The following is a 22,866-nucleotide window of genomic DNA, read 5'->3' as shown; positions in this document are numbered from 1 at the left end:
TGAGAGAAAGGAAAACAAGACCAGAGTGGGCCGTATTAAAATAAATGCCATATTAATTGTTAATCATCTTAGTGCTAAATCTTATAGAAAAGGGGTTGCTGTTTAACTCAATCAACCCATACCGTGTTTCCCCCTTTTTAAGACACCGTCTTATAACTTTTTTCCCCTCAAAAAACACAGGGTGGCTTACTTTCGGTGGGATGTCTTATTTTTTTATTACCGGTACGGTTTTTACGGTTCAGGGCGCTGGCTCAGGGCGCTGCTGGGCTGTCTTGAGTGCTCGGCGCTGCAGCAGCCCCCAGTTACGGGTGGCGGGGTGGCAGGCGTCTTTGGCCGGGCCAGGCAGAGGCCGCTGGCTCATGCGCTCCGCCCGCTGCTGCAGGGCGCTCCAAGCTCCTTGGCCGGGCCAGGCAAGGAAGAAGCAGTGAGCCCAGCGGTGGCGGCAAGCACGGAAGCGGCAGGGATGGCGGTGGACGAGAAGGCAGAGCGCGGGGCTGCAGCCAGCAAGGCGGGAGCGCGATCAGCTGTTAAGCGGAGCTCTTGGAGCGCCTCTTCATAGCTGATCGCGCTCCTGCAGTGCTGGCTGCATGGAGTGACTCTGTGAGTGGAGGTGCCTGTGGAGGTTGGTTTCCGCGGCACGGAAGTATGGCTTATTTTCGGGGTATGTCTTGTATTCCTCAAATACTTAAAAACCCTGCCATGGCTTACTTTATGACTACGTATTAAAAAGGGGGAAACAGGGTATCTGCTGTTCCAAAAAACCTGAAATTTCCATTCTTGTTCAGATCTATTAATCTTTTGTCTCCCTTCTCTTACCCATAGAGTCAAAGTAATCTTTCTTAGTGTTGAAAGTTCTCATATTGTAACATGTCACTGTTTTAGACCCAGTGCTTTTTATTTCCAATATTTTAGTGTATGACATTCTTGTACTTGAAATTTTACATTGCCAGTGGATTTACTGCTTCATCTCTGTCTGGGACAGATTTCGGTGACATGAAAAATGAAGGTGTTATGCAGGAAAGCAGCTTTTGACTAACTAGATCATGTGCTAATCTTTGCCTCTTTCAGTCATGTTTCTGATTAGACATGAGTCAGGATACTATAGTAGATAAAATGCTGTATTTAGACTGGGAATACTTGCATTTTAATTCACATTCAGTCATGACTCTTGCTTTCGCCTACTTCAAATGTGGGTGGTGCTGTGGTCTAAACCACTGAGCCTCTTGGGCTTGCCGATTGGAAGGTTGGCAGTTCGAATCCCTGCGATGGGGTGAGCTCCCTTTGCTCTGTCCCAGCTCCTGCCAACCTAGCATTTCGAAAGCACCCCAGTGCAAGTAGATAAATAGGTACTGTATTGCTATGGTGGGAGGGTAAATGGCGTTTTCGTGCACTCTGGTTTCTGTCACGGTGTCCCATTGCGCCAGAAGCAGTTTAGTCATGCTGGCCACATGACCCGGAAAGCTGTCTGTGGACAAACGCTGGCTCCCTTGGCCTGAAAGCGAGATGAGTGCCTCAACCGCATAGTAGCCATTGACTGCACTTAACTGCCATGGGGTACTTTACCTTTACCTTTTACTTCAAATAGTGGTTGTAGGAGCCAATAAGATATCACATAGGCACTTCCTGGAGATCCATAGAAGGAGGTTTGCAAACGTGTCCCGATTATACAAAATAGTTATCTAGAAAATCTCCGACATTTCACCAGTGCTAAACCTTGACTTTTAAATCTATTTAAATCTCTTACCTGACATCATGCTCTGAACAAGGAAAGGATTCCAGCTGGACTTCTGGTTATGTAATGAGACATTACTTTCAATTCCTTGGAGCAGATTTTGGAGTGCTACATGGGAGAAGAAATAAAAATGGAATTCTCGTATGGGCAGAAGTGCATTGCAGCAGGTACTAAAAGGAAGAGCAGCTACATTAAAAAATTTTATGGCAAACAGAACAGTGCAGACTTACATTGAAAAGAAGCACTGCCACTTCCCTCTGGTAGTGGTTGCTTTATTTATTAATTTAAACATTTTATGCCCCCATTTAATTTAACAGAATTCCCAGGACAGCTCAATGGTAATAAAAATTCTACCAAAATTGAGAGAGAAGGTAAAACAGCAAAAAGTAAACTATTGTATAGGCAGAGTGGCGTGGGGGAGCAGTAGCAGTAGACTCAAACTAGCTGGAAAGCCTGGGTTGGGTAAAAGAGTGCCGAAAGGGCAACTAATTTGGTATCAGGCAATCTTTTGGCCATCTGAACTCCCCAAGGCTCAAGTCTGGGCATTGTGTATGGAGAACCTGGGCTGAAAAGATGACAAGACACCCTTTCGGCCTCACTGATGTGGTCCAAGGGGAACTAGAGCAATGCCAGCTTGGCTGCAGGAGTTGTTGGAAGGAGGACGTATGCAAGGTGCCATCCAACCATCTTAGCGACTCTGCTCCAGATTTTTGTAGGGTTTACTACTTAGCCTTTTCTTCTCCCAATGATACTCCACAAGGCAGTGACGGTTTAGGACCAGAGCTTTCCTTCTCCCAGATGGGCTACCCTCTTAGGTTGGCAAACCCCATTTGCCTCTCACTTCTCTCAACAGCAGGTGCAGAAACCGCCTTCTTGACCATTGGACCCATTATTGGTCTCAGCCTGTCTTCACATACCTGGGAAGTCTCAACAAAATGTATAACTATCACACCATGTAATTCAAAGTATCAGTGCTAGAGTGTAGATGTAAATAGCACTTTGCACAGGACTGAGAAAGAAGTATATGGCCATTTATATGAGCATCTTGTGAATTAGCCTTATGAGTAACTTATTCAAAGTATAAAGGTCAACTTTCCTGTCAACATTGGAATTCTAACTTCAAGTTTCCAGGCATTTTTCCTCATGGAAAACAAAATATTTCACTATGCCATCTTAGCAAGCTACATAAGCAATTTGGTTGTGTCTCTCCCTTCCCAATTTCTTTATGTATGTAGGCTCAACCACGGATCGTAGTATGCACCATAAATGTTCTAAAAGAAACACAAAACATACTGGAGTGCTTGCAGGTGGGAAGCGGGGTGTAGTTTCTAATGATGGCCCTTTATTCTAATACCTGTAAATACTAGGAATGGCAGCAGAGTCTTACATCTGACTGCTATTTGGAATAGAGATCTAGAAAACCAGTGCAAGCTGAAATCTTTAATAGAACCCTTTTTTATGGTCCAGAAACTTTTATTTCAGCTTCATTTAAATGTATGATATCTCTTAATGACTATGTTAAGATAGACCACTGTAATAGCCTTGATGCATATTTTAAATTAATAATTTGTACTATGCATTTCAATCACTCGAAAGACTTATTAATATATAGCTACATCTTCAAAGCTGTTGACAATATGAAGACATATTTTGGCTACTGGCTAGGCAAGTAGTAAGCTAGGATAAGGACATTAGTTATGCTAAAATATCAACAGTATTTTCCCCTTTAGCTTTTGAGTTGGCAGTGTGAGATTAATTAAGCACTTCTCACTTGGGGCTGCCTTCCTCATGCTGTTTGTTGATAAATGTTCAGTTAATTTATGCTTAATTTAGATCCTCAGCTTTTCTTCACACTCATTAACTTGCAAGATTAATTTTTAAAAGCATAAAATCTGGAGATCAGCTTGGTGTTCAGAACTAGATACTGGGGATATGAATCACATCAGTAATTTTTACTATTCCCTGTATTATGGGGGTGTGGTGAAAGACGGGGGTCTTTCTGACTTTTAAGGCCTGCTACAGATAAACCAGTAAGTGGACTAGCAATTACAGCATACAATGCTGAACATGGGTTTAAGTGGAAATTTATGAGTAAGAGAAGGAGCTAGGGAACACTTTTTTGTATGATTTTCTTAGCTGCTTTGTATGTCTCAACTTGTAGGGGAAAATGTGGGTTATATGTTTTACTTTTTAAAAAGTGACATGATCTCATAGCCTGATTCTAGGTGCACACCAGTTGGTAGTACACCTGCACTGAGTTTAAGAGTAAATCAATGTGTGTGATTTCAGAATGAGAGATTTTAAAGAAATATGTTTTTTAACATAACATATTGCCTATACATCTATTCTCTTATTAGGACTGTTTTTAGAGTCTTCGTGATAGTTTTCTAGTGCAAGTATCTGCTGTATTCCATAAGCAACAGCATAATGTTGCATATATCTTTCCATACCTGTGATTAAAAAAGAAAATAACCAACAGGCTCGTTCTGTTATACATAATCTAGGACATTCATAACCCTCTGCCTGGTGCAAATAGTTACGGACAACACATTCACTTGCATTGATTTCTTATTACATGCCTCTCCCTTTCTTTCTCCCTTTCCAGATTATAGGCTGTTTAGGACACAGGCCTGCCTTTTGATTAGATTAACTCTGTAGTGCAGTGTTTATACTCATAAGAACTATTTTAATAAGGCACTATTTCTCAGTAATGCTAATCTTGCTTGGTAAAGGTACCTGCTTTATTTTTCCTGGTTCCCTTCAGGAAGCATTCATTTATTTCAAACACTTGAAAATGCATAATTACGGCCCCCTTCATTAGCACTCCAGAATTCTGTATGCTGAGTTGATACTTGACCTAGAACACAAAAATGTTTAGCTAGGGTTTCTGTTTTAAAATCATCCTTGGGGGCTTGTAAGTAGCAATATATAGGGCCAGACTCAACCAACCCATTCTGCATACACTGAGGGGAGGGGAGATTTTTCCATTGGGCAAGCAGAAATGCTTGTGCTGACAGAACGATCTCCTTAGTGCAGTGGTTCTCAACCTTCCTAATGCCACGACCCTTTAATACAGTTCCTCATGTTGTGGTGACGCCCAACCATAAAATTATTTTTGTTGTTGTTGTTGTTTAGTCGTTTAGTCGTGTCCGACTCTTCGTGACCCCATGGACCATAGCACGCCAGGCACTCCTGTCCTCCACTGCCTCCCGCAGTTTGGTCAAACTCATGTTCGTAGCTTCGAGAACACTGTCCAACCATCTCGTCCTCTGTCGTCCCCTTCTCCTAGTGCCCTCCATCTTTCCCAACATCAAGGTCTTTTCCAAGGATTCTTCTCTTCTCATGAGGTGGCCAAAGTATTGGAGCCTCAGCTTCACGATCTGTCCTTCCAGTGAGCACTCAGGGCTGATTTCCTTAAGAATGGATAGGTTTGATCTTCTTGCAGTCCATGGGACTCTCAAGAGTCTCCTCCAGCACCATAATTCAAAAGCATCAATTCTTCGGCGATCAGCCTTCTTTATGGTCCAGCTCTCACTTCCATACATCACTACTGGGAAAACCATAGCTTTAATTATACGGACCTTTGTAGGCAAGGTGATGTCTCTGCTTTTTAAGATGCTGTCTAGGTTTGTCATTGCTTTTCTCCCAAGAAGCAGGCGTCTTTTAATTTCGTGACTGCTGTCACCATCTGCAGTGATCATAAGAACTTTTTGTTACTACTCCATAACTGTAATTTTGCTACTGTTATGAATCGTAATGTAAATATCTGATATGCAGGATGTGTTTTCATTGTTACAAATTGAACGCTTCGTCTGAGGTGACAGGAGGGTGGGCGTGCACACCGCCGTCAGAGGAACCCTCCTACCCCACAATGCCAGCGTGGAGCGCTCCCTGCCCCAGAACCAAGGCGAGAGAGCTCCAATTCCCACCATTAGAAGGCACTGGTGAAACATAAACCGTAACTAGTTCATTAATCACAGGGGTGTTTTTATTTGCTTATTTTCTTTATTTAAAAAATACTTTATATCCCTTAGCCCATCAAACATTCCATGCAAAGTGTGGTTTGTATACCTGTACTATGAATGGGCATATTGTGCATGGATAAAAATACTATACAGAAGGGCCAAACTTTCCTTAAGTCAGGCACCACGGTAAGAGAGAAGTTGCAGCTGATCTTTCTTTCTTTTTTTGCAGTGAGGGGAGCGATTTGAGTCGTGCCAGGTGCAATGGAAAGGGGGATTTTTGGTTTTAATTTTTATAAATCTACCTCGAATCGCGCCTGGATCCAGGGGCAGAGCTGGCGTCACGCCCTGCCAAGAGTTCCATTCCACCCACACGCACAGGCCCCTATTGAGGATCCTGCAACCACTTTGCAATTCGTGGCTCGTAACCTCCCCCCCCCCTGCTCGCCGGCCCTCCCCTCTCCCGTACCATCGCGGTTGCATGCAAGCTGGAAATGGCGGGGGCCGTGAGAACCCGCAACATGGGAGAAGGGATCCAAAGCAAAGCCGCCACGCTTTAGGTGTAAACCTTAATCTGGCTTTGCACATGCAGGTGGGGGTGGGGGTTGCACAATGCAAAAAGCAAAGGTGGGTTTGCATTCGAGAAGGCTTGGAGTAAGCGGATCTGTTTACTGGCGCGGGGGGGGGGCACTGGAAGAGACTAGACTGTGGGCGTATCTACATGTGGGCGGACCCGCCTGGAGACGGATAGAGGAGCAGTGTCTCTGTTCCTAAGACCATTGGAAATATGTGTTTTCCAATGGTCTTAGGCAACCCCTGTGAAAGGGACGTTCGACCTCCAAAGGGGTCACGACCCACAGGTTGAGAACCGCTGCCTTAGTGCTACATTGAATTCCGACCCTAAGATTGCACTGATCTGCAGGGTTAGTAACCTGCCAATTCATATTGTACTTGTTCGTTATTTGGCAGTTGTATCCATCTTTGAATACGAAAGTTGCTTTAATAATCCAGTTTCTCTGCCGAAGCAGCACTATAGAAGTACAGTGGTACCTCTACTTACGAATAACTCTACTTACGAATGTTTCTACTTACGAATGGCGCTCCGTCCGCGATCTTGGATGTAGTTTAGATAGGATTTTTTCTACTTACAAATTTTTAGATAGGGTTGCTTCTACTTACGAATTTTTTCTCCCAATGCATTCCTATGGGATTCGACTTACAATTTTTTTCGAGTTACAAATGTGCATTCGGAACGCATTTAATTCGTAAGTAGAGGTACCACTGTAAAGGAAAAACACAGGCTACCTCATTTAGAGCATTACAACATTTCCATAACTAAGGAGGGGAAAAAACTAACCTTGGGAAGTGATTGAGTTGAAAGAGCTGGAAAAAGTTTTGGGAACGAATAGCATAAGTCAGGGGTCAGCAAACTTTTTAAGCAGGGGGCCGGTCCACTGTCCCTCAGACCTTGTGGGGGGCCAGACTATATTTTGAAAAAATATGAACTAATTCCTATGCCCCACAAATAACCCAGAGATGCATTTTAAATAAAAGGACACATTCTACTCATGTAAAACCATGCTGATTCCGAGACCATCCGCAGGCTGGATTTAGAAGGCGATTGGGCCGCATCTGGCCCCCTTAGTTTGGGGACCCTAGCATAAGTAAAGTATGTTGGTGTTTCTTTGTGTCGGCCCTAATAAAATATGAGCAGCCGTTAAAGCCTACACAGGATAGGCTTGACAGTGAGCGCCACTTATGTGCTTGTAACGCAGGGCATTTTTAATTATTGCAGTTGGCTAGAGATGACTGCATATGTCTTTTGATGAAATGTTGATAACAAATAGAGTGGAATGAGTGAAGATGCACCGAACCCTTTAGGTAACTGTGGCATATAGTAATTCAACCCTGAAAACTAAGTTATTGTATAATTCATGTAAATTTGATGATGGGCGCATTCAAAACCAATGTGAAGGACAGGTTTCTGGGTGGCGCTTTATGATTTAAGGGAGAGCTAGAGAGAGGAGGACACAAATAAGATCAGAAAATAATTCTTCCTTGAATCATTATAATCCTGCTTCTCACAAGGCCCGAGAGGTGTCTTAAAAAAAAAAATCTCAGTAGTATTAGGAGCTTCTGTGCCATCTGTAGTACAGTGGAACCTCGGTTTATGAACACCTCGGTTTATGAATTTTCGGTTTATGAACACCGCGGACCCATCTGGAACGGATTAATTCATTTTCCATTACTTTCAATGGGAAAGTTCGCTTCAGTTTATGAACGCTTCAGTTTATGAACGGACTTCCGGAACCAATTACACCCATGCTTCAGTTTATGAACGCTTCAGTTTAAGTACTCCGCGGACCCGTCTGGAACGGATTAATCCACTTTCCATTACTTTCAATGGGAAAGTTCGCTTCAGTTTATGAACGCTTCAGTTTAAGTACTCTGCGGACTGTCTGGAACGGATTAATCCACTTTCCATTACTTTCAATGGAAAAGTTCGCTTCAGTTTATGAACACTTCAGTTTATGAACAGACTTCCGGAACCAATTGTGTTCATAAACCGAGGTACCACTGTAATACAAATCTGTTGGACAACTTTGGAATAAATTCTTTGTGTTCTTCCCATTATGGTGAAATTGGGAATGCACCTATAATATGGGCAGAATAGACATTGAATTATTGTGTCAAACTTGATTGCGCTAGTTGTTAAATTCTTTCTGTAGCTTGAGTTATCGCAGCCCAGACATAAGTCATCAGAGAGCTACTTTTATGGTATTCATCCTTCAGGCAGTTCCTGTGAGCTGCCATACACCAGCTCGGAATGTTGTGTTAGTAATAAAAAATAAAAAATCTGGGTTGCTTTTTGGCATTAGCACATGTATAACAAGACTTTTCTTTGAATCATTCATAACATATGAATAAAAATTCATAACGTTTGAAGAATGCTAAATTATTTCTTACAAACTTTGGAAGGAAAAGCACTGTGGTATACCAGAATGATAGAAGGTTCATAAATATATGCTTTAAGAAAAAGTGGGGTAAAGTTTATTGGCTTGACACTGTTAGAAGAGTGTAAGAAATCACGGCAGCAACTTGGTCAACTTTCTATATCTGTATTTTTTTTACTTCTCTTGCAATGTGTGAAAAGTTTCTATATGAGCTTTTATAAAGTTTGACTGACGGTCATGCTTCTCACCTTATATAAAATCATAATAGAATGAAGGCAAGTTATAAAGTGGATTGCACAGCACAGATGTCCTATATATAAAATTAAGATGGTTGCCCAGAAAATGGTCTGAACACACACAGGACTGGTGCAGGACTGACACTTTAAGCTTCCTGGTTAGGGAACCACATGGGAACCATATACAAGGGGTTCTCTGCTGCTTAGAGGAAGAATTAGGTCAATTTGCCTAGAACTGTAAATCTAGAGACCTGCATATGTTCTTAGACAGTTCCTTTGCAACCTGACCATGTCTGGAGCTGTTAAAGCACCATTTCCTTTTCTCACTCCCACTTTCTTCTTCCCACACCTGTGTACTTTTTCTCCTGCAGCCTTTGATGGATCATATCCCAAGTAGCATTTCGAAGTCAATGGAAACTGAATCTTGCGTTTTCCTCTTGGTAAGGCCAGTTCTGCTTGTCAGGTGGTTCTCATTGTAAAAGCGCTACTGGCACTTATTCTAATTTTCCATAACCACCCCCAAAACACTTTTCCAGTCCTGAATGCCTTTCATAATGCAGCCTTCCCATGGCAGCTATTTAAAACTACCTTCAAGTGTCAGCTGTTCCATGTCCCCTGTATTGGCCTGCGGCATGATAGAGCTTCACAGTGGGAGCCTCACTGCATTTTATGTTAGTACATCGGAAGTTGTTTGCCGCACCCGGCAATTTCCACGCAGGAGTACTCAGTGACTCTGAATAGAATTAGGTGGTCCTTAACAGTAAGTAGAAGTAGAAAGTTCTAGGAAGCTGGATAACATGGGCATAAAGATGCGATGATAAAATTGTAATAAAGAAACTCCTGTGAGGAGGCATACAAAATCATATTACTTGTGACCATCCTTTTAATCAACTGATGTACCATAATGGTTGTAGATATAATATGAACAAGGGCTTTGTGGGCAAAGAAGGAGTCTTGTGATAGAAATTGCTTGCTCTGGACATAGCTGTTAACTATACAGTAAATCTCTTTTAAGTTGTATCCTTGTTTTTGTCATACTTTTGGAACACTTTATTCCCCTACACATCATCCTTGCTTCCATTTCTTGAGGGAATTAAAAAATCTTACTGTGTCCATCTTATTGTCCATTATAAAGCACCTCTGCATGTTATGGTGAGCCACAAATCTCAAAACAGAATGCAGCCTGTCCTTGGCTGAAAATGGGCCAGTGCTGCTGTTGACCTACATTTCACATGCATTTTAATAGAGAAAGCTGTCGCTGGCTGCTTTGAAAGCCTCCTTTGCTGCAGTGTTGTGGATAGCCATCAGTCCCATCAGTTTAAGCCCTTGAGCAAGAAATGAACTTCTCCGATTTGTTTACATCCCCAGTTAATTGTTGCCTTGATTGTTGTCCATGTGGTGGAAGAGGTAGCTGGAGAAGGTCAGAGAAAAAGTGAAGAAGCTGAGATGCCGTAATGTAGTTAACAGACTAAAGCATTGGTGGGCTTTAGCAACAATTATTTTAAAATACAGTAATGAACTTTGATTAGAAGTGGATATGCAAAGTCTAGACTTTGGTAAAGTGGGTCTATGTAATCTTTTCTTACTTGTGGTCTGATTTGCTTCTATATGTATGGTCCTTTATTTAATATGATTTTATAGCATCTAATATTAGGATTCATATTTAGATTGCGTGAACTACAGTTCTGAGTTCACTACTGGGTTGTAAAATGATGGCAATATTATTTTAATGTAGTTTAAGACAACTTTTCTTAGGAGTAACTTTGAAGAAAATAGAAACAATATTATATCACTTCCTTCCCTGTGGGTTAACAAAATCAACACACACAAAAACAGAACAACAACAAAAAAATCAAATGTTTTCTCCGGGCCCATTGAAATAGATAGGCCCAAGTTACCCAGTGATATTTGTGTGACAAGTCAATTAGTAAACAATTAATGTGGCTTTAAAATGAAAACTAATTTTCATCAGAATACAGATAGCATTGCTCTTTTAAACCAAGAAAAAGCTTAGTTTATATTTTGTCTCCAAAGAATAGAAAACTGAAAAGATTTCTTTTCTTAGTGCTGGAGGTAGTTAATTTTGTGTGCCACAGACTTTTATATACCTGCAACATAAGTGAAATCCTACTTTATATGGCTATATGTAGAAATCTCATTGCAGCTGCTCTTCATGTAATAAAATGAGAAGAGACAAAACTTACAGATGGTGAGTATCTTGGCCTTCTGTACTGATCCAGTTGTGCAGGTGGATTTGCAATAAAATTTAGGTCTTAGTCTATCCCTTTGGAAAAGTAACAGATTAATCACTTTCATGAATGCTTCCTTGTTGGCTTTGCACTTGTACATCTAACACTTTTTTCAGCTGTTTGTTAAATAATCAATGCGAAACATAGTTCAGCCATCTTTTCACTACATATAAGAACCCCCCCCCCAATCTCTGTCCTCCTGTTCAGGGCCGTCTTAAGTATATCTGGCGTCCTGGCACAAAGATCCCTCCGGCACCCCCCCCCCCCGTTTCCCAGCGCGGCTGTCTGGCGGGTGCAGCGTGGCGGCCGTCTGGCGGCCTGGCGCATTGCGCCACCCAGCCTTGCCTTAGGGCTGGCCCTGCTCCTGTTTAGCTGCAGTATAGCAAACCTCTAAAAAAAAGGATTTACATAAAGCAGTGTTTAGACTCCTTTCCTTGAGCTGCAATTCCATGGCATACTTGATCTTTGTTGATGACCATATGGCATGATTTTGTGCTTGGATGCAAGCTTAGGGCTGGGTGTATCAGCCAGTCACTTGTAATGAATACTACTTCTGCTTGATTTCTGGAAGGAAAGTCTGCATTGAAATACATGATATGATATTCGGCCAAGAAGAAATGTAAATTTCTGTTGTATAAACATTGTAAGATTTCTCAGACAGACAATGCATGCTGTTGCAGATTGCCTTTTTGACCAAGGAGCTGGCAAAACATGTTTACTTGCTTTTGTTGGGGGGGGGGGTAAACCTTGAAAAGCTGCTTATTCTCGGAAATTGGCCTGTTATCCCTGTCAAGCTTCTCCAGTTGTCTTGGAATGGAGTGATTAGGCAAGACCCCAGCTGTATATGTGTGAGGTAGATTATGGTAATCGTATTATTCTCATCTCATTCCGTTAAGTGTTCTAGGTTTAGAGAGAACTCCCTGCTTTAACCCCTTCTTCAATAGCTGTGAAAATAGTGGTAGCTAGAAATAACAAAATTAGGGTACGCTTGCTTTTTCACAAAACAGACTGGTAAGCCAGGCTCCCTTTTTTGGTAAACTCATTTTTACTGAATATACGTCCTTTGTAAGTTGTGTTAGCTAAAAGAAATCTAACTGTTAATATGGACAAACCTCGTATTGAGCGATGTTAGATATCTGTTGGAATATTCTGTTAATGCAGTTCCAATGGAGCATTTTACATTACCTTTTGAATAATAAGACTATGTAAGCCAAAATGTTTGAGCTCAAGAATGTGTCCTGATTTTTGAAGAGTATGGAGGAAGCTTGAGCATATTCTTTTTATTACTGGTTTCGGCCCAGCATACCTGAAGGAGCGTCTCTCCCTCCATCATTCAGCCCAGACACAGAGGTCCACTTCCAAGGGTTTTCTGGTGGTTCCCTCACTGCAAGAAGCGAAGTTACAGGGAACCAGGCAGAGACCTTCTCGGCAGTGGTGCCCTCTCTGTGGAATGTCCTCTCATCAGATGTCAGGGAGATAAAAAAAATACACAACTTTTAGAAAACATCTGTTCAGGGAAGTTTTTAAAGTCTGACATTATATTATTATATTTTGCTGGAAGCCGCCCAGAGTGGCTGGGGAAACCCAGCCAGATTGGCGGGGTATAAGCAATAAAAATATTTTCATTATTATTAGTCTTACTTGGTCAAATATACAAATCTTTAGATCAGGCATCCCCAACATGCGGCCCTCCAGATGTTTTGGCCTATAACTCCCATGATCCCTAGCTAACAGGACCAGTGGTCAGAGATGGTGGGAATTGTAGTTCAAAACATCTGGAGGTCCAAAGGTTGAGGGTGCCTGCTTTAGATAGTCCTAAGTTTGTAAAACACAGTATTTTGACTGAGCCCTTATAAAGCAGGAAAAGTTAACTTTTTTCCAGCCTGAGGACCGCATTGAAAGTCGACCACTCCAATGAGGGCCATATGCCCTCTGTCACAAAAACAGCTCGCCGCTTTCCACCATTGCAGTGGTGTGATGAAGGGCACTGTATTTGGCTGTTCACAGATCTTTTGGTGAAGATTAAAAGGCAGCATTTCCACTCCTCTCCATTGCAGTGTTGCAGGAGGGAGGACGATACCGGTACTTCTTTCTTCCTTACCTTGCAAATGTGTTCCTTCCCTTTTTGTGCACTAGCACATCAGCACACAACAGGAAGAAGAGGAGCTTTTTGCAAGGTCAGGAAGAGATGCCTTTCAGAAGGTATCAATCGGTTTGGTGGTCCACTTGAAATGGCTTGGTGAGTTTGCTCTTGCTTGTGGATTTGCCAACCATGTCCTAAAAAATATATAGATCAAAGGGGGAAACAGTAGCTTCAGTAGTTTTTTCCACATGCGTGTCTTTGAAGGGTTACATGTATGTCATTTTCATGACCAGAGTTACTTTCTTCATACAGTTTTGTTTCACAGTTAAATACTAGGTCAGCAATATAGTCCCATGCAACTTGAGCAATGGCTCTTTAGAGCCACGTTTGAGGATTTATAGAAGCTGCATTTAATGGCAAAATGTGAATGGTCTTCGGTAGTTGCTTAGTGACATTAAGGGGAAATGGCTGGAAAGAGGCGGGGGTATAGAAAGAACACATAAATTAGTCGATGGATAAACAAGCTCTTCACGTGGTTGTGCAAAGAAGATTATAATCAATGTCATCTGAAAGACTATTCAGATCAAAGTCACTTATATTGGCATGACCAATTTCAAAAGATGTGCCAAAGCATATGGAAAAGACAATGCCTAAGAGCAGGGGTGGGGAACCTCTGGCCTGTGGGCCTAATTTCTGGTAGTCCTTGCCTGGGTCCCAGAATATGTGACACTGGGTGTGGGGCAGAACACAGCTCCAAAAGAGCCAAACAAGCACCTTTTGAAGCTGCGTTATCAACTGATTAGCATTGACAGCACACCTTCTCCATAGAGGTTCACTTTATCAGCTGATCAGCAGTTACAGCTAGCCCCTTTGATGGTGCCACATGATGTCAGTTAATGTAGCTCTTTATTCTTTTCTACATGTGTCCACTAAATACAGCTTCTATAAATTCTCAACCACCCCAATCAAAGTTGACCCATACTGGTGGGGAAGGCAAGTATCCACCCGATCCAGTTCCCAACCCCACCTAAGAGTTCTGAAGGTGCCAAGAGGGTAGATAGAACTACATTAGTCCCATTATCACATTCTTAGATATTTGATCACTGTCAATTCCTGATTTGGTTACAGGAAGCTGAGTGTGGTGATGGTATCTTGATTTTAAGTACACATGTTTTTGCTGAGAATTCTCAACCTCATTAATGTTGAACAGAAGTGGTAATCTCCCTAATGCAATACTATGATGGCAATTCTAGTAGGAAGGGAAAGGGAAGGGGGAGAAGGCATTCAGACTACCAAACTTGGGAATGGTAGGAATGAATTTTAAGAATTTGTGTACTGAGTTTAAAACAAAGGTTTAAGAACTTTAAAGATAATAGAAACTGATAAGCTTCTTGATACCTGTATTTATCCTAGTTGGGTCCGTCTGTAATGCATGGCTAACACTTATACTGTGTAGAAAGCATAATAGAAGCATGTTCAAATGACTGCAGGGCCAGGGGTCCACATCACCTTGGTTTATGAAGGGACTATGGCATTCTACATTATAATGAATTTATGTGGTCTGTAACTCAGCTGCCTGGGGGGAAAACACCAGCTTTGTGCATCCCAGCTACAGACTTCGTTAAGTTTCTAGCAACCAAACGATGGACAATCACAGTGGCCTGGCATGTTCATTTATTTTCCCAGCAGGAACTTAAAATATATGGGGAAGAGTTTGAGGTGAACAAGAAGAGGTTCCCCCACTGACTACCTACCAGGCCAGTCACCCAGGTGAAAAGGAAAGGGGCTAACAATTCTGTTTTGAACCTCTCACTCTGACGCTTGGAATGCCTTTAGCAGATACCAGTGTAGGCACAAGTTAGGTTTCAATTGAATTTAGGCCTAATTTCGTGTCATGAGAAAGTTCTTGATGTTTTTACAAAATAGACTGGAAGCTTGTGCACACATTTGAGGTTGATGTAAACAAAAGGGAGGCTGTTGTTTTTTGTTTTTTTAAAGTATTTTTATTAATGATTTATTGATTTACAAAGGTATGTGCAGTGTCTCTCTCATGCTTTTTCATGTATCATTTTTACAAATCAGTTTCATTTGTTGAGACACTGGGAAGAAAGAGGGGGATTTGTATGCTGTCGGCTGTTGGGTTTTTAATATAAGTAGCGGAAGTTTGCCGCTAAATGGTACTCAGAGGTGGGAGGAAACAAGAATATACCAGAATATAACACGTACAATATGAAGAGTAAGGAAAAACTACCCATGGTAAATAACTCAAAAATATAGTACTGTATGTACTTATTAAGCCGTAACATACCGGTAGTTGGAAGTTTGGGCCCTGAGCAGACATTCAGAATTGGAAATGGGGAGCTGCTGTATATATTTTACTAGGACGTACCTAAGTATGGACTGATATATATGTTCCCTGAATAAATGCTGTATTCCTCAGTTTCACTGTTAAATGGAGATTGAGCTTCAAATAAGGAAGGATGTTCAGTCTTCTGTTTCCTTGATAACATCCTGAGTGCTGTAGCTAGTTAGAAAAGGCTGGTGCTCTCAGACTGCTCACTGCACTCACAGTAAACTCAGCTCTTTGTCTCTTATAATGTTCTGCTTCCTCTTTTTAAGAATTTTTTTTCCTTTTGGGGTAGAAGCTCATGGGAGTTAGCATGCATCTATGATGAGGGCTGCTTAAAAGAACGACTGACTACACTAAAAGATTAATAAAGTGGCACATTAAAAAATTCCTTCAGTAGCACTTTAAAGACCAACTATTGGTCATATTTTGGTATGAGCTTACGTGTGCATGCATACCAAAATAAAAACTTAGTTGGTCTTTAAGGTGCTACTGAAGGAATTTTTTTTATTTTGCTTCGACTCAGACCAACACGGCTACCTACCTGTAACTAAAGTGCATAGCTGCCAAGTTTTCCCTTTTCTCGCGAGGAAGCCTATTCAGCATAAGGGAAAATCCCTTAAAATAAGGGATAACTTGGCAGCTATGCTAAAGTGGCACATGTGAGTGAAAGGAGCAGACAGAGATGAAACAGTGAATGGCTTTTTGGTTTGGTTTGGTTTGTAGTATCCAGGACAATGCATGACTCTAAAGAGAAGCAGTCAGAAGCTAAATGACTGGTTCTGATTTTCCCCAAGGAGTAATAGCTAAATATTTAATTGTAAATTTCTTTTCTGTTACTATCCCCTAATATGTTCTCATGTTCTGTAGTGTGAGCAAGGGTATTCTGTGCATTTCAGCTTTTTATCTAGCTTAGTCCTAACAAGCCATTTACTCTGATCCTTAATGAAGTAGAGAAACTACTGACAGAATATACCGGTAGTGTACACCATTTAACGTTATTGCTTTTGTGAGGTTTCAGAGGCAACTTTGAGATTCCCTAAATATTATCAGCGTTGGTAATATTTCCACACAGGTTGTCTTCCATGTAGGAAAAATATTATATGTTCCCACCCGTCTGTGTCAGGAAACAATGGAGGAGTACTCCTTTCGAGGTGAAGTCAAACTGTTTGTTGAAAGGTTACAGCGCCTGCTGTGGCTGTAGAAACCAATACGGGAGCAACATGTTTTGTTGCAGCTGGAGCAGATGGACCATGGCGTTTCTTCTCTCTGTGCTCCTCCTGGCAGTCAGCCCTCCTCTGGTCGTTGCTATGGATGCATGACCCGTCCATCTCCAGGTGGTCTGCAAGGGGTTCCCACACGGCGGGGATCAGGGTTGATGTTACCAGCCTTCATGTCCACACATGAGCAACACTACGTTATCAAAGCCTTTGGGCCTAAAATTAACAGAATTAGTGTGTTTTTGATGCTGTCTGAATGATAACACATCAGATGATCTCACTGTGGTAAACCTGGGCAATGCAGAAAACATATTATGCTTTGGAGGTTTTGGTGGTCTTTGCAGCAAAAAGGTTAATTTGAAGAACAAGCCACCACTTGGTTATACAGGAACAGGGGAAGGGTGCCCCCAGAACCCTTTAGTAGGGTGCACCAGCACAGTGCTCGTTTACATGAAACCATAGTTAATTTAAAACTGGGATTTAATGTGGTGTGGAAATTGGGCCATTGTCTAGTTTGGCCTGAGAACCTCCTGTGATTTTTCAAGCTATTGCAGAAAAAGCTGTCTTTTCTGTTTCCATGGAGACAGCTGGGCGTGAATTGATAAGAGTTCTCTTATCAAACTAGGAATCTGACAGGCTGCAGTCCAGAACTCCCTTACTATTACTGTAATAGGAGGCTAGATACAGACATAAGGCCATTGCATAGCAGTCTTGGTTCAAGTGTAGCTGCTAAAAATATCCTTCCTCTCAAGCACAAATGTTCTAGCATAAAAGAAACAGTTGCTTTACTTCCCATCAATTTAGATTAATTACTTGGCTTTCAGCTCTGTAGGAATTTTCACTTCACGTCTAGTGCCGACAAAGAGAAGTTCTCTTCCTAGATTGATGAAAATGTTTGGCTTCCAGATTTCTGCTGATGCAGTGCATTTTTATAGGGAAGCTTTATTGTGTTTTATATTTCTGTGTAAGAAATGGTATAGAGTATGGCATGTGTGGACACCAGTGTTTGCTATACCATGTAAATGTTAACAGGAGGTCTGAAATCATTAATTAATTACTGCAATCAGCTAAACTTACCAGATTTGAAATGAACATATTAAGCAAACTTTAGAGTTATGCCCTGTGAAGTTGCATTTAGTGTTTATGTCTTCATTGTTTACTATCTGTGTTCATCGCTACTCTTAGTATGTGGCTGTTCAATAAAAAGGCCCTCTTTACATTTTCATAGAAATATATTGTGTTTCTTATTCCATAGAAGCAAATTAGCTAATAAACAAAGCATCTTAATTGGATGTCACTATCCCTTCAGTTGGAGTACTGTACATTGATTTGGGAAGAGCTTGTCACATGTATAGAGACAAGGTTGGACTACTCTGGCTTCATGGGGGTGAGATGAGGGCCACGCCCATGTTCCTTTTTGGATGATACAGACCCCCAATGAAAAGTAGAAGTGTGAGCTGCTTTTAAGACTTGAAAGAGCTATAAGACAAACTTAATGGGAGAAGGGGATCAAATACAAAGCTGATTGAAGGGTAAACCAGTTACAGTGGTACCTCGACTTACGAACGACTCGACAACCGAATTTTTTGACTTACGAATGGGGCAAATGGCCGCACGCTTACGAATTTTTCGACCTACGAAGGTGCCTTCGGAATGGATTAAATTCGTAAGTCGAGGCACCACTGTATAGGCTTTCAGATTTGAAGTATACAGTACGATTCAACAATTGCTGTAACAGGCTATAAAATAGCTTTATGTAGATCATGTGATGGATTTTTAATGGTAATAGAGCTTAGCATTGGATGTAGTTAACATACCAGTGCCTGGTCCTCCTAGGAGACAAAATACATGTTCTCTTTAACACAATTAATTCCATATTTCATAGTGAGTGTCAGAATACAGCTTGACTTTGAAATGTCTACAGAATGTAGTTGGACTTGGTCTAATTCACTTTTCTGCTACTGGAGTAGGGTAAGAGTGCTTTGAAACTATCTGGCTTTTCATAAAGTAGGCTTAAATTAGAGTATCAACATCATGCTATCCTGAAATGTAAATTTGTGTTTCTTTAATCCCCTCTCTCCCAGGTTTTGAACGAAGAATGTGATCAAAATTGGTACAAGGCGGAACTCAATGGCAAAGATGGCTTCATTCCCAAAAATTATATTGAAATGAAACCACATCCGTAAGTAAAGTACCATGACTTCTGTGTGTGACATTATGCTTAGGGCCAAATTCTGGCTAAGCTCACTTGCAATTCTGGTAGTTGTCAATGCAGGAAGGATATCTCTGGAAAGCTTTTTCATTCCCATGAGTGCCATCAATCCTCTGACCATATTTTGGGTGGGAGGGATGCCATCAATGCAGGGGTTGTAGTGCCAGTTGTTTACATTGGCAGCAACAAAGTGGATCACGTGAACTGTATTCCCACTCAGTACACTCACTGTGAGTCTTGCAAAGTCAACAGTAAAGCCCAGGTTGTTGGCTTTTGTTGCAGTTTGAACTAGACAGGCTTCACCCAACATAACATTTGCTGTAGTAATGGTCAGGCTTTAACAGTTAAAAGTTTTCAAAAGGAAACCTTTGTGAATAGTACACACTTCATTAGTGTAAAATGTCCTGTCTGTTTTCCCCTTAACCAATAAGATTCTTTTTCTTTATGAACTTACTAAAAATCTTTGTATATTCTGTAGTAGATGTGTGGTCCTTACTAGTCAGTATTTCCTGTAAAATATTGCCGCTGACAGCTTATTAAATGTTTAGTTCTTTCTTTCCATTGATATCAGGCAGTCGTTCACTACAGTAAGTACTACGTGGTCTCAATACTGAGGATATGTAATGAAGACATATTCCTGTTTACTAAGCTGTGTATACACATTCTGTTACCGGCAGCACAAGGCCTGTGCTGAGAAACTTACACAGTATTCTTTGTAAAATCTCAGCCCTGAAACCCTTTCACTAAACAATAGTTCCAATTGAAATCTAATTTTGAAACCCACCTTTGCTATTCATTCTCGGGTTTTGCTGCTTATAGTTTTCCAATTTTGCTCCATCTCAACAAATACTTCTAATTCTCCTAGTCTGCAGGCTACCCTTTGTCCTTCTTTCCATGCAGACCTTTCCACTCATTTCTACTTTCTCACTTGTTGCCTTCTTGAAGAGAGATAACATAAGCAAAAAACCTGTCCTAAAGAGCTTACAATCTAAACAGGGGCAAGGTTAATAGGAGAGGACTTTGTGCAAATCTAGTCATAGTTACTTAGGCTTAATTTTAATACAGTATAGGGTCATTCTAAGGCTGCCAGCCAATTAAAGAATTTTACTCAATCATCACGGTTTCAAGCAGTTAATTGGTTGGATTTGAACTTTTTTATGTTTTCCCAAACTCCAGGACAGGTGTCCCTTTGAGACACTGGATGAAATTTCACAACTGTAGGAAGCAAACAAGAATAAACCTTGGCTACAACTTGTGGTTGGTGAGCAGAGAGCTTAACCATGAGACCCAGTTTGGACAACATGTTACACCAAACCTTGGCTTAGGTCAGAACTGGAGAAGAGTGAAGTGACTGCAAGCTCCTCTCCAGTAATTCACATGGTCACATAGTTTTGCTAACTACCAAGACTTTAAGGCAGGCATCCCCAAACTGCGGCCCTCCAGGTGTTTTGGCCTACAACTCCAATGATCCCTAGCTAACAGGACCAGTGGTCAGGGATGATGAGAATTGTAGTCCAAAACATCTGGAGGGCCGAAGTTTGGGGATGCCTGCTTTAAGGTCATATTCTAAGGTCCTTTTCACTGCTGTTGCTCCAGTTGTAGAATGCCTTTTCTGTAAAGGCTCACTGGGCACCTATTTGGTATTCCTATTGGCACTAGGTGAAGACCTTATTTGCCCTTGCTTTTCATCTTAAAATACTTGAGTGTTTTATTTTTGGGGTTTTTTTATAAAAAAAAACCACAACCAAGCAAACACTTGTTTTAATGTCATTCATTTTATCTTGGGAATCAGCTACACAGATGCAAATAAAACATTTTAAATGTGTTGTAAAGTGCATTATACCAATGTGTCACTAGATAGCGACAGCTTCAAAAACCATTTTCACTGCTTTTTTATGTGTGTGTAGATTCCACCTTGGTGTTAAGCTGTTGCTGGATTTATTCTGTTTTGGAATTTGTGTTTTCCCCCTCTTACGGTTATCTATAACAATTGCCTCTTGATATATTTAAGGACTACAGATCTCCAGCACCTTACCTCAGGATAGCTCTGGTTATCAGGAGGAATGGCCTTTAGGCATTACAAGTTGGCAAAGAGACTTGCCATGTTAAAAGAAGCCAAACACATTACGCAATCATTGCAGGTTACTTTGTCCATTAGTAAACAGCAATGTTTTTGTTTTGAATTGGTTGACTCCTGTACAGTAATAAGGAAGCATGCATGAATTACATTCTATCGATACTTTTCACATGCTGAATGTGAAACAAATTGAGCTCTCAATAACATGGCTCCATGGTGAATGGCCGCAAAAGTTCTCAGAGGCTGAAATTGTGATTGCTCAGTTTCTGAGGCAGAAACCCAGGGCAACGTGTACATGGAAAGGGAGAAATGAAACCTTGCTAAGACACTGGCCATGAACCGCAGACCTGCAAGTGCACCTAGGCTTTTGTTTTCTTGTAGAAGTTGCTATCAGTTTGGGATGTAGTTTTCTGACCAAACCCGACAATGCAGGCAGTCTAGAATGCATGCAGAGATCTGCACATAATGTAAATTTGCAGATCATGCTTCTTTTGTCTATACAGAAAAGTTCTGTCTAGTTCTGGAAGAATAAGCAGAATGATGCAGCCCCAATATAAAACCAAAGTCGGTTTTTTGGCAATTCCAATACTATCTCTCTACTACTGTGGTCAAGAATCCCGTAAAAGAAATGGAGTGGCCCTCATAGTCAACAAAAGAGTGGCAAAAGCTGTAATGGGATGCAATCTCAAAAATGACAGAATGATCTCGATACGAATCCAAGGCAGACCTTTTAACATCACAGTAATCCAAGTTTATGCACCAACTACCGGTGCTGAAGAAAGTGAAATTGACCAATTTTATGAAGACCTACAACACCTTCTAGAAATGACACCAAAGAAGGATGTTCTTCTCATTACAGGGGATTGGAATGCTAAAGTAGGGAATCAAGAGATAAAAGGAACAACTGGCAAGTTTGGCCTTGGAGTTCAAAATGAAGCAGGGCAAAGGCTAATAGAGTTCTGTCAAGAGAACAAGCTGGTCATCACAAACACTCTCTTCCAACAACACAAGAGACGACTCTACACATGGATATCACCAAATGGGCAGCATCGAAATCAGATTGATTATATTCTCTGCAGCCAAAGATGGAGAAGCTCTATACAGTCAGCAAAAACAAGACCTGGAGCTGACTGTAACTCAGATCATCAGCTTCTTATAGCAAAATTCCAGCTTAAACTGAAGAAAGTAGGAAAAACCACTGGGCCAGTAAGATACAATCTGAATCAAATCCCTTATGAATACACAGTGGAAGTGAGGAACAGGTTTAAGGATTTAGATTTGGTGGACAGAGTGCCTGAAGAACTATGGATGGAGGCTCGTAACATTATACAGGAGGCAGCAACGAAAACCATCCCAAGGAAAAGGAAATGCAAGAAGGCAAAATGGCTGTCCAACGAGGCCTTACGAATAGCGGAGGAGAGGAGGCAAGCAAAATGCAAGGGAGATAGGGAAAGATACAGGAAACTGAATGCAGATTTCCAAAAAACGGCAAGGAGAGATAAGAGGGTCTTCTTAAATGAGCAATGCAAAGAAATAGAGGAAAACAATAGAATGGGGAAAACCAGAGATCTGTTCAAGAAAATTGGAGATATGAAAGGAACATTTCGTACAAAGATTACCATAATCAAGGACAAAAGTGGTAAGGACCTAACAGAAGCAGAAGACATCAAGAAGAGGTGGCAAGAATACACAGAGGAATTATACCAGAAAGATATGGAGGTCTCGTACACCCCAGGTAGTGTGGTTGCTGACCTTGAGCCAGACATCTTGGAGAGTGAAGTCAAATGGGCCTTA

General features: G+C 41.2%; 1 protein-coding gene across 2 annotated transcripts in view; it reads left to right on the top strand.

Annotated features, from left to right (window-relative positions):
• Positions 1–22,866, top strand: part of GRB2 (growth factor receptor bound protein 2) — a 52,396-nt gene that overhangs the window by 20,565 nt on the left and 8,965 nt on the right. For both annotated transcript variants that reach the window (XM_035104451.3, XM_088661549.1), the window contains exon 3: positions 18,868–18,965. In XM_035104451.3, the coding sequence (XP_034960342.1) occupies positions 18,868–18,965 (98 nt within the window). The remainder of the gene's footprint in view (positions 1–18,867; positions 18,966–22,866) is intronic.

The sequence above is a fragment of the Zootoca vivipara genome, chromosome 2 (assembly GCF_965207765.1).
Source record: "Zootoca vivipara chromosome 2, rZooViv2.hap1.1, whole genome shotgun sequence".
Classification (NCBI taxonomy): Eukaryota; Metazoa; Chordata; class Lepidosauria; order Squamata; family Lacertidae; genus Zootoca; species Zootoca vivipara.
Note: the sequence above shows the minus strand (reverse complement) of the source record. Positions and strands in the feature narration are given on the sequence as shown.